This window comes from Sardina pilchardus, chromosome 8, assembly GCF_963854185.1.
Source record: "Sardina pilchardus chromosome 8, fSarPil1.1, whole genome shotgun sequence".
Taxonomy (NCBI): Eukaryota; Metazoa; Chordata; class Actinopteri; order Clupeiformes; family Clupeidae; genus Sardina; species Sardina pilchardus.
In genome coordinates this window covers 33,107,845-33,121,056 of record NC_085001.1, presented here as the reverse complement: position 1 = coordinate 33,121,056, position 13,212 = coordinate 33,107,845, and the positions used below count along the sequence as shown (strand labels likewise).

The following is a 13,212-nucleotide window of genomic DNA, read 5'->3' as shown; positions in this document are numbered from 1 at the left end:
TCGCAGTCTGAAGTCTATAATAATCATGACTCAAAGCTTATTCCTATCGTAGATTCTTTTATGGAGCAACGTGCCAAGGGGTGTGGCAATTAATGACCTAACGAGGGGTCTGGCGCGTTATCAAAAGAAGGTAGTGTACGCTATCGTACACTACCTGAAACACATTGTACTACTGACCAAGGGAAACCTGGTCAGAAATCTGTTTATTGCCATTTGCGAATTGGTAATGACGGATAAAAGTGAATAGGCGAGAGGCACATATGAAGCACAGCTAAACATGCACGGTCACGAGATGTAAGCACGCAACTCCTCTGCAGGATAAATGTCCTTAGGTCTTTTATTCAGTCATTCAAAAATTATTGGGGTAAGTGTTGCTTTTCTAAGGTTTTCTATAGTAACCTATTGTCAGTCAACAGTGAAAGTAACTTTAACTGTTTTGTCGTTGATTATGGCACCACAATGAAGTTAGTTTAAGTACGGGATAATGGACGACACGCCGTGCGGTTAGTCAAAGTTAATGCACGTTCTAGACGGTGATACGGCCCTCGCGAAGCGGAGCGTTTCCGGTGCTAATTTAAATGTTTTAACTGCTAGAACTGTATTGTTTGTAGAACTACTTTTCCCAGACACATTTCAACTAATTTCTCAAACTGCGGTTACTAGTTCTAAATGGATGGTTGCTATGGCCAAAAGCCAGTCGTTAGTTCTAATCTCCAGTTGTCAAGCTGGCATATCCCAGGATTCTAATGAACGCTAACTTTGAAGGATTGCTATTTTTCTTAGCCTACTGCCACCTAACTAGCTAAAAGCCACCTCTGTCATATTGTAAATGTTACTATGATCTGAACGTCTATATTTTACAGCTTGTGTGTAACGTGACAGTGCATTTAAACTTCACAACGAGTTTGGCGAATTAATATTCAAGTGTGATACGGCCAACAAATTGGAACTACTTCATAGCCGTGCGTATATCTAAAGTTAATGCACACCTTATAGAACGCAGAACAATGGGGAATTCAACCGAGCAGTGGAATAACTTAAAATGATAGATGAGCGCAGATGTGTGTAGGCTAAACTGTATACTCTGCTAAGTTTTAGTAAAGCATGATTTAGTGGGATTCTTTTCTATACTTGTGCAAACAGATTCTTCAAATGCACCAAAATACCGATACGCTGTTTGAAGTTGTGCTGCTTGCTGTTAAAGTTGAAATGATATTACGCTCAAAACACACCCATGACTGCCCATCCGCCCGACGGTTGATAGCGATAACAGTCCCAATGTGGACTGGATAACCCACTACATTTAAATAAGCTATTCACTAGTGACCATGATTATGCTTTTTAGAACGCGATAATAGGGCCCAGAATGTGTATGGTGTAACTGTCACTTAAAGGAATAGTCTGGAATTTTGGACATAGGACCTAATTTCCAACTTAGTCGGGGTGATATAGGTCGGTGGAGACCATTTTCAGTGAATTTCTGCCCTTCCTTAAGTTGCAGCGTTCATTTGTTGCTAATCTGGTGCCGAGATAATACAAGTCAACGGTAACATCCAGCCTGCCTCTGAAAACAGTCTTAATCCACTCCACAGAACATCCAAAACAAATAAATTATAACGTCAGACTATCGATGCACAATGCACGTCTGTGTTGATAGAACAATGTCACAACCTTGCATCGCATTGCAATAGCCTAATTTGTTCCCTGTATGGCAGTAGCGGATTGATATTGAGAAACTAGTCCCTCAAAATGTAATAAATCATTGAGTTGCAAGATTAGTTTTATTCTATCAACACGGACATGTACATCGATAGTCTGACGTTTTAATTTACTTGTCTCGGGTGTGCTGTGGAGTGAGTAAGACTGTTTTGGATGTTACCGTTGAAATGCGTTAGCTCAGAACCAGTTTAGCAAAGGGGAACGCTGCAACTTAAGGAAGGGGTTAAACACGATAGAAACTGTCTCCACCGACCTATATCACCTCGGCAAGTTGGAAATGAGGTCCTATGTCCAAAAATCCGAACTATTCCTTTAATATACAAACAATATTTTTCTTTCTTCATACAGGGAGTAAAAGAAGTGGTAGATACCTGGGAGAGCATGAAGTTCACTGTACAACGTTACTTCAAAGGCACACAGGAGCGGGGTTCCATACTAGGCACAGTTGATGAAATACTTCAGAACTTGGATGACAATGCTATGAACCTGCAGAGCATGGCTGGAAGTCGCTTTGTGGGGCCCTTCCTGGCTACTGTACAGCAATGGGAAAAGAACCTCTCACTAATCAGTGAGGTCATTGAGGTCAGTAGATTTTGATTAGAGAACAAGAAGTACTGTATCTATTAATCAATGTCTCTGGTTTGTACAAAATAATATGTAGAATATCCTTTTCAATCAACTCCACGATGGCCTCTTATTAAGTCAAATAAAGTCAAGTAAGGTTTATGTTATTTCAGTTGTGAAATAGCCATCCACTTGTTTCAGCCCAAGTCCAATTTAAGCTAAATTTCAGATCTGAAAATACCGATTTTCCTTCCCAATAGCCTCGTTTATACTGTGAGCCAAAGCTAGTGCTTAAACTCAATTATTGGCCTCAGGAAGGGTTTATTGTACTGGGCTTAGCTTAAAGGGATAGTTCGGGTTTTAAGACACGAAGTTATATGGGTTCCCTGTCAGCAACGTTGTGCATCAGCACTGACTTACCCCCCGACAGCGTCCTGTGAGCCGAGATCCAGCCGGTTTTTGATGCTGAAGAAAGTAGTCCGGCAAGTTTCTGGGGTTACGACAGTAAAGTGTTTTTCTTCTCAAAACCATACGTGTTCAAAAGAGTGATATATTTGCACCACAAAAACGTTGTCCAGGAAAAATTCAAACCTCGGTATCACTGGCACTATTTTCTCGATTCCTATCACTGCGCGCTACTGACAGCTGGACAACGTTTTTGTGGTGCAAACCGGCTGGATCCCGGCTCACAGGACGCTGTCGGGGGGTAAGTCAGTGCTGATGCACAACGTTGCTGACAGGGAACCCATATAACTTTGTTTCTTAAAACCCGAACTATCCCTTTAAAGCATAGAAATAGTAGGGGTGGGCGATACTGTAGAATTTGATATCGATCCGATCAGGGCTGTACAGTGCGAGCAGGTCGTCGCAAATGCGACTAAAAATATATTAGTGCGAGTAGAAACATTTAAATGAGCGCACACATGCGAGTACTGATTTCAACCCTTTCATTCGCATTTTGCTCCTAAAATGAATCGCATCTAGAAATTTCAGAGTTGACAACTCTGACGCACCTGACTGGACACTCACACTTTCAGCATCAACCTCGCGCTCTCACACTCACGCAAGAAATGTCTCTCCAAATCCATTCTTCTTTTTCTTCAATCTGTTCGTTATCAGTTGGTGACTATGTAGTGCAGTGGCGGCTGGTGGTTATAAAAATAAGGGAGGAAGGAAGGTGCACTTGATCGGTGTTAGTGGCAAATGTGAGGTTGTGATGGTGTTGGTTCCATATTGGAAAATGTGAGGTTGTGATGGTATTGGTGGCATATGTGAACAATAGAGTATGTAGGCCGCCTACCCAGACATTTAAACCACCGTTATGCACTTGAGCAAGGCACTTAACCTCAAATTGCTCCAGGGACAATGATCTTTGTTATATAATTGACATATGTAAGTCACTTTGGATAAAAGTGTCTGCTAAATTAATAAATACAAATGTTAACACTTGGAGGTCCGGGGCCTTTTCAGGCACTTTGAGGCAGCTATACCTTGAGATTTTTAAGCTTTTCATCTAACTAAAAACATCTATGCAAAAGTGGCACATATGGTTATATTCAAGAGATCCTCCAAAATAATTATATGAGAGTAAAGTGGATGTAATGAAATTACTTTGTATAATAATTCAGTGTAAACACAACTATTTAAAAAAACAATTTTCAAAGGTTAAAGGTCAAAGGTATAAAAATACACTATAAATATATATCGAGCTAAGACTTTTGAAGCTTAAACCTTGAAAACAATGGTGTTGGCTCCATATAAGTAAAAAGAACATTTAAAAATGTTATGTAGTTTTACTACAAATTGGAAAAAAGTCAGACTAATGGGTCACTTAGTGCGTGTCTCTTTCAAATGCAAATTACTGTAAATTGAATGGGCTTTTTGGATGGGCCTGCTGCAGGTGAGAGGACTGAAATCCTAGGGTTTTCTTTTATTGTTTTTACAAAGTGCCATTGATACATTCTCTTTTAACTAGTTGATTAAAGGTTTATGGTGTCACTTATATGTTTCTAGGACAAAAAACTAGCAAAGATTGACATGTGTGTTTGGAACAGTTTTTCAAATCCCCAGGGAGGGATTTAGACTCCAGAGGGTTAATCAATCTAGTTCTGGGAAGTCAGGAAAAATATACGTTTTGGATATTGCCGAAATGAGATCGTTTTGTATGGTTTTAGACATGCCTGTAAATATCACTACTAGACTAATTGTTGTCTGAATCAGCCCCTCGTCATGCCCCCTGAAAGACAGTTCTTGCATGCCAAGATAGGCAGTAGCATTAATCAAACGCTAGTCTCCCTGTTCTGGCGCACCTTTGCATTATGCTGTGCAGTCTGCAACCGCACACCTTCGTCCATAACCTGATCAATTGGCATTGTGCCCAGCAATGACAATCGGATTACAGCTTCAATGTGCTCATCACACAAATCGTGGCGTTTTGTTGCCCTATCCAAATGTCCAAATTGGCGTTTTGTTGCCCTATCCTGGCTATCCAAATATCCAAATTGTCAGTAAATCCCTGAACTGTCCACGTTCGTGACTTCCCCATGCCGACTGTTTTCTGTGCTACCAGTTAGCCACGAGTATTTGTCATACCATGTAGCATTCACTTCACTAGATTTAGCATTACCATCTTTTTTTGGAATATGGATTTTTGGAACTGGTCTTCCTGCTGCTTTGATCCTAACCTTTGCACTGTAATTGAATGTGTAAAATGGTTTGTTCAGTAAAAACATGGACAGCGTCCTCTGATGCCTTTGTAGTCTTTATTTCACGAGCAATTAGCAATGTAAAACAAGCCTCCCGTTCAACACAATATTCTTCTCGTTGTGGACGCAGATCACGGTCTTGCACGGTGTAATCCAGAGGAGCTAGCTGCTTATTGGTTCACCGTTGGCGCTAAATTCCAGAGCCTCTGGCTAGACCCGCCCACTCCAACGGAGGAGCTTCCTCCCTTGCCCATTGAAAACGACGGGGTTCACGAGCCGCTGGGGTCTGAGAAGTTTATAATGGACTTCAATGAGGGGTTTGAGGAGGAAGCTCCTCCGTACAGTAATTTTGAATTGCGATAGGGGGTGCTGTTGCCATTTTGACCTAGGAGAACGATTTTAGCTCATTCAACGTGTCCAAATAGTAATATTAAGAATAATTTATCAGATAAATTAAAAAAAAAAAAAAAAAAAAAAATCCCTGAAGTTTTAGGAAGGTTGTTCCTCCCTTTCCTCAATGGAGGAGCCTCCTCTGATGTAGTGATTACTGGTGAAATGGTAAACCATGATAAAAATGTTGACTATAACAATTACCGTGTTGTTCATTTCAAATATTATTATTATCACGGTTGATAAACACGGTGTGGAAACCGTGTTATCCTCTCAGCTTCACCCGAGCCTGCATTTTCAGGGCTCGACATTAACGGTAGCCCAGTAGCCCCGGGCAACCAAATTATGACAAGTGGCAACCAATTCCTCACTCCTGGTTGCCCCTGTGGCAACCACAACATTGCCCCGTTTTTCCTGTAGTTTGGTTATTATTTTCTTTTTTTGTTATAATTATCAGTACATACATTTCCGCATTTCACACATGTGGTGGGCAACGTAAACTTAATTTCCTAAAACGCGGGATGGCCCGGCAAATGAACGCAGGTAGCCTACTAGTAGCCTAAACAAATTAAACTTTTTTCAAGTAGGCATGAAGATTATAGTGTTGCACGGTTCACCGATACTAAACTAAAAATGTCACAATGCCTAATGTTAGCCTACTTTACGATACTTTTAAAAATGACTGTGTTCTTCTGAAAAAGCCTAACATGCGTGTGCGCAAGGCACCCTCTCCCCAAGAAGCTAGCCTGTGCGTCTTTTCCCCCTCACACACACACGCGCAGCAGTGCCATAAACAGCGAAACGTGGCTGCTAGTTTAAGTGATGCTATTGTAACACATAATAATAGGCTAATATCAAGTTGATTTGCTCTCTTGCATCTCTCAAATTTGTGTTGCTAACCTGTCTAGGCTATGGGATTTAGGCAATGTAGGCCTACTTTTGGGTTCATTTAGAAGGCTACGCAACCTTGGCAAACTTTTACATCTGGAGAGAGCCCCTGCCATGCCGCTAGCTCAGGTCATGTATGTCCTTCGTGTAGTGGTCACTAAAATCATGAACATTAGAAGATACTTATCTCTTCTATGATCCCAAAAAGATTGTCTTCGACTTGTTTCATTTTCGAACATTTATTTAATCGAATGTTATAGAAAACAATGAATTGCACCTCTGATTGCATCCGTATGCGTTATGCGCAACTATTATTATTCACTAGTGTAGAATGTGTTGGCTAATTACTCTCACCACGTATTTCTTAAAGTGACAGGCACTCAATTACACCTACTGTACACACAACCAATGTGCACTCAATTAGCCCTACACACCACATTAAACATATTGTAGATACAGACAGTATGTATCCAAGGCATTAAAGATATGCCTTATTTTAGTGCACATAGAAAACTGAAATAACAGGCCTTTAATAATGGGGCAACCATTTTTTTGTATTTGGCAACCAAAACCTCATGCCTGGTTGCCCAGTTGGCAACCACTTTTAAAAGCTAATGTTGAGCCCTGGCCTGGTGGACTTCTATGAAACAAAAATGGTATCCTACTGATTCTGTTGTCTAAATGATGGATTTAACCACGATTCGGTGTAGGCTTCACCTGCTTTAAAAAGGCGGAACATTTTCATCGCAAATGTGCGCTGTAGGCTACCATATAGCCACTCTGCGTCTTTTTATAGGCCTAGGCTACGTTCACATTAAATCCATTCCACTAACGTTATCAGGAGAATACCGTTACGTTTTATTTTGAGCACTGGTTGTCACTCGACTCATTGGATATAACAGATATACCAAACTCCAAGACAAGTCATGGTCGAGTAAGTTAAGCACTCCGCCAATTAAACATGACCAAGGAAAAAGTGAACGGACAACTCACAATGCCATGCCAACGGTAGGCTACCTAAATCATAGAAGTTAACATTGCTTGACACTCATCTTTTCTATTACACCAGAAATATTTGTCTTTACCTTTGGTGGTTTTTTGAACACTTATGTTGTTTAATGAAACATGTATCCTTGAACTATGCGTGACTATTTTTCTAAAACCGAATTAAACCTAATTATGTTCACGTACGGTACTTCTTAAAGTGACAGGCACTCAATAGACCTACACACCATCCCTGTAATATCTTTAAAGACAAGTGTAATCAATATGAAGTATTCAAATTACTGAATATTTTAAGCTATACGTAATCATGCAGATCCTAAAATGATATAAATTGTTAACAAAATGTATACAAATTCTGAATTCAAAATATGAAATAGAAACAAGACCCCATTACAGTATCTCTGTGTGTGGAGGGTTTGAGCAGAGACTTGGATTGCCACTGCTGTGAATGATCTGTAACCTGCTTAAGGCAATAAGGTTTTCAAGGAAATTTCATAGTGCTCCTAAATGTTTTTCTGTGCTCCTACATTTGTTCATTTAGGAGCACCTGTGCTCCTAGTGAAAAAGCTAAGCGTAGAGCCCTGGATCCGATACCAAGTACTTAAAGGGTCAGTATTGCCGATACCGATACCGATACGATACTTTTACTTAAAAATATATAGATTTTGTGTAGAACAGTATGTCATTATGAATGAATTAAATATTTGTATTAATGTATTGTGCACACAATTATTATTAGTCACTCACTGTATAGGCTAATGAATTCTTTACAGCCTTTTTTAAAACAAGAACAAAATAACAAAAATCTCCCCCTTTTTTCTGGTTTTAAAAGCAAATCAAATATGTGTACACGCAATTATTACTGAAGAACAAACCAAAAACACACAAAGCTGTGCAATTACATTCTCTGAGCACCTCTTTATAGGCCCTGTTCCCTGTAGAAGTCACTGTATGAATTTTACAGCCTTTTTTAAAGCAAGAACAAAATAACAATAATCTCTCCCTTTTTTTCTGTTTTGAAAAGCAAATGAAATATGTACATGCAATAATGTTACTGAAGAACAAACCAAAAACACACAAATCTGTGTAATTACTTTCCCTGAGCACCCCCTTCTGGGCCCTGTTCCCTGTAGTCACTGTATGAATTCTTTACAGCCTTTTTTCAGGGTACCCGCGGAGTCTTAAAATTATTAAAAAGGTATTGAATTTAAGTTTCCAGAATTAAGGCCTTGAAAGTATTACATTTCATCTAATACAAGTCTTACATTTTTCAACTGAGGTCTTAATTTTCAAAAGAAATTATCACTAAATTCTCTGTGTCCATTATAAAGGTGAAGCTGCGTTGTGGTGCACGCGCAAACAGTGTGGTTTTCCCAGCAATCGGCTAATTTCCTCGTCTTTTTCGCGGCTAGACGAGGCTATGGCGATTAGCCTAAGCACACTGAGTAGGCTTTCTGTTGTAGCTATCACATTTTATTTTTAGTCGTCGACAGTTATGGGGGTAAAATTAGTGATAATGCCGAGTTCAGAAAATCATGCTTACATTTGTTCACCATCTAAAAGACGCGCAAGTCGCGCGCGTAAGCTAATTCTCAGCTGTGATGAAATGTGTTCATAATCAACGTTATATGTCATAAACGTAGCATGCCTATGAAAAGGCTTTGCAGGATTATCCGATGACCAACTTATTGCTTCAATTTGTGTTTTACGTGAGTGCCGATGCTGGGTTCATGCAGTTTTGCGCTCGTTTCAAATGTTTAGTTGACTGCGTAATTTATCAGCTACAGCTGTTTGATGACCTTTCGTTCCGTGCATAAGGCTTAACAACTAGGCTACTGTCACTCTACACGCCCTATGTCACGTTTTAATTTGTGAACTGGGCCAACAGAGTCCATTGTATTTATTGTTTTTGGTTTGTTTTGCTCATTTATTGTGGATATTTAAAAATGTCTTCCAATTTCAGTTCCATATTCTTTAGAAAAACTTTATTGATTATTTATTAAGTTATTGATCTTCGAAAAGGTGTACCTGCATTATCTTGTTAACTCTTATTTTGTTATGTCAAACACTCAAAAGTAGTAATTATTTGAAGTTTAATCTGGTGTTTCGACAAAGGTATTAAATTTCACTTGAAATGGCATTAAAAAGGTCTTAAAAAGTCTTAAATTTAGGTTTAACAATCCTGGGGGTACCCTATTTTTAAAACAAGAACAAAAAGAAAAAAAATCTCTCCCTTTTTTGGGGTTTTAAAAGCAAATGAAATATGTGCACGCAATTATTACTGATGAACAAACCAAAAAAAAATATAGCTGTGCAACATTCCCTGAGCACCCCCTTCTGGGCCCTGTTCCCTGTTGAATTCAGAGGTTTTTATTGAGAAACAACAACATATTTACATGTTTAGCCTTTATGGCACTTCTTCTATCGCTCACTAGCTGTCCTGCCTTGGAGAAGATCCTTTCTGATGGAACTGATGTTGCAATGACTCCCAGGTGTTTCCTGGCTAGCTTGCTTAGAGAGGGGAATGTTGCCTCATTCTGTTTCCACCAAAGAAGTGGGTCTTGATCCCTTGGAACTGGCTTCTCTTCTGTGTAACGGCGCATTTCAATTAGGGAGTCCGTGCCAGCTGTGCGATGCTGCTGGGAAGCTTGTACTTGGGAATCAAAGTCCATCCATATCCCACCTTTTGCAGCAGCCCCTGCAGGAGAGCATGAGGTAGTCGCAGGAGCCATTGATGAGGCAGAGCTGGTGGCAGAGCTTGAGTTTGGATCAGGAGGGGCTGACATTGAAGGGGCCGAGGTCTGGTTGATCAATTGCATTTCAGTGATGAGTCGCGTTTTCACAGGTTCAACATTTGCCATATCACAGAACCCAAGGCTTTTAAATCTTATGGCCAGGTAGGTGCTGACTGCAAGACCATAACAGGTTCCAATACCTCTGAAACGACGCAGACATTGTGCTGACAGCTGAGCAGCGAGCCTGTTACCCTGGCGTTCATTAGATGCAGTTGATTTCAAAAGGAGTGATACCAGTGGAATCACCTTCGACACTGAAACATGTTTTTCAGATGATATTTCTCTGGTGATTTCCTCAAATGGTCTCAGGGCATCAATAGAGAGACTTATCAATAACCAATGTTCCTCACTTAAGCACAGTGAGCTCTTTCCAAGCAGACAGAGCACAGTAGTCACCACATCCTTCTGCTCATGCAGTCTCTCAAACATGTGGAATACGGAATTCCACCTTGTTTCTACTGATTGAATCAGTTTATGCTCTGGTAAATTCTGTTGCTTTTGGATTTCTTTGAGCTTCTCTGCTGCTCTTGTGCTGTGGTGGAAGAAGGTTACTATAGCACTGCATCGGTGTTGGATGTCCAGAAGACCAGGGAGAGCCTTAATGGAGTCTTTCACCACTAAATTTAAGGTGTGTGCAAAGCATGGATAATGTTTCCACCCTGCTCTGTGCACAGGCACCATTATCTGTAATTACTGCCTGAACTTTGTCTGATATGCCTCATTCATCAGTGATTCTTTTCAGTTCTGAGCTAATGTTGTCAGCAGTGTGTTGTCCTGAAAAACTACAGGTCTCTAAGACATACGCTTGCATTTGCCAATTATCATCAATAATATGGCATGAGACAGTTAGGTAAGCCTCTGTGGTTCTTGATGTCCACATGTCTGTTGTAAGTACAACACTGTCTGTTCCATCCAGAGACCGTTTCACCTTTGAGTGGCACTCCTCATACAATGCTGGTATTTTCCCTACTGTTAAACTTTTCCTACTTGGAATCTTGTATTGTGGATCAAGTGTCTTGACAAAATTCCTAAAACCTTCATCCTCAACTATGGAATAAGGTTGCAGGTCCTTTGCAATCATCAGAGTTATATCCACAGCTCTTGGGGAATCACCTAGGTGAAATAAAATGTCTCTCAGAATATAGCCTAAATATAGCATGTCACTTGAGCAAAAAGTGAAGAGTTCTTTTCCAAAACGCTACTGTATATCCACCATTTTAATGAATTTTCATGAACCATGTTTTTAAATGTTGTTTTCCAAGTAATTTCAGTGCAACTGCAATTGGGTTAGGCCTATGTTTAGTTGATTTATCTTTACTCAAAGAAAAACAACCACATTTTTATTGATATTACATGAAATACACATTAAATAACATGACTTTTTAATGTTTTCAAAAATGGATTTATAGCGTTTTGGAAAAGAGCTATAGTGTTTGCCTCTATTTGGCTATTCTGCAGGGTTGAGCAATCAAATACTATGTATAGATGATACGTTTCAATGGGTTGCAGATATAGGCTAAGGCAACTTTGACAACAAAAGTGTGTGATAGCTCAAAAACATCCACGTTTTATAATAGCCTATCAATAAATGTAGATAGATAGATAGATAGATACTTTATTGATCCCCAAGGGGAAATTCATGTGGTAGTGATGGACATGATGGACATGTTTGACTATGGAAGCAATAAAATGGAGTGCAAGATCATAGTGCAAGGTAATAAAGACGAGCCAATTATTATTTTTAGTTTATAGCTTTTAGCCTTGCCAGTTTAGTAGACATTATTAGCCCACCAGGCTGTAGGTCTACAAAATACGACTTCCCACATGCACGACTGTAGCCTAAACCCGGTGAAGATTCAACACATTAGCAGTCATTCCCATTGTCCACGCCGCAGGGTCACACAAGGGCGGGATGTGAAATGTAGCCTAGGAAAGCTAGTCAGGTTGTCAGTTTTGCGATGTTATGTCCGAGCAATCAAACTACTAATGCTGAATATCCGACACAATATGAGTAAAATATTATTAGCCTACTCTTAGCCTACTACAGTATAATCTACCTGGGTATTCTCTGCCTCTCTGAAATGAGTCTGCCAACGAACTCTGTCTCTGCGCCGGTCTGGAAGTGGATGCATTTTCCTCCTCTCTTCGCTTATTTTGAAGTTCGTAATTTTCCTTCGTATGTGTTTTTAAGTGCTTAAATAGGTTTGTAGTGTTGCCACAATACCTCACTGTCTTTTTACATGTGTCACAAGTAGCCGCAATATCACTTTCAGGAGTAAAGTAGCTCCAGACAATGCTCCTCTTTCTCTCGGCCATGTCGCATGTCTCATTCATTGCACTGTCTCTGTTTACACTTCCCTCCCGCTCCTCTTGCCTATGTGTTGCGTTAGTGAGCCACGTGACGGCACGACAATGAATCACAGCAGAGTGGCAGGAGGCTCGGGGAGGAAGAGCAAGGCGACGTTCGTTCAAGATGTGAACACCATAGACAGTAACAGCGCTTGCTCAGGATTATAGGCGAGTCGGAGACACAAGCAAAGAAAAGTGAACGTAGGAGACATATCGATACTTTTACAATTTTATCGATCCGATACAATACCAGCTTTGGCATCGATAGTATCGATTATTAATATCGATCCGCCCACCCCTAATAAATAGTATAGACTTGTGGTGATGATACAAGGGGCAACTTTTAGGGCAGTGTTACCGAGCAATGTTTCCGGCAACGGGCAACCGGGTGAGACACAGATCAACTGATCAGGGCAATACATGTAGACAACTGGCAACAACCAATCAGATAAAAGTAATCTGTCGCCAAGGAGATAGACACAGCAGACATGGACACTGAGACATTTGCAGCGGACACTGTTGTCTTCAGCACTTATTTCAAGTAAAAGTTAAAATGTATTACATATTTTTAGCTAAAAAACACACATTATATTTCAGCCAGAGACCGTTTTTTAGTAATAATAATATTAGTAGTAGTAATCAATGGTGTTGTCTAGTCAGCTGTAGTGGGTGTACTGTGATCAACCCCGAATGCTAATATGAATCCTTGCCTATTTTAAGTGGCTATACTGAGATGGTGATGCTTTTTAAGTGGGTATGCTGCATAGTCCTCCATATCACATAGACTACACCACTGT

The 13,212-nt window shown here is 40.1% G+C and overlaps 1 protein-coding gene across 1 annotated transcript in view; it reads left to right on the top strand.

The window, feature by feature from the left end:
• The window catches only part of dnah10 (dynein axonemal heavy chain 10), a 337,572-nt gene that overhangs the window by 144,119 nt on the left and 180,241 nt on the right, over positions 1-13,212 (top strand). The window contains exon 26 of the mRNA XM_062544195.1: positions 2,068-2,301. Within this exon, the coding sequence (XP_062400179.1) occupies positions 2,068-2,301 (234 nt within the window). The remainder of the gene's footprint in view (positions 1-2,067; positions 2,302-13,212) is intronic.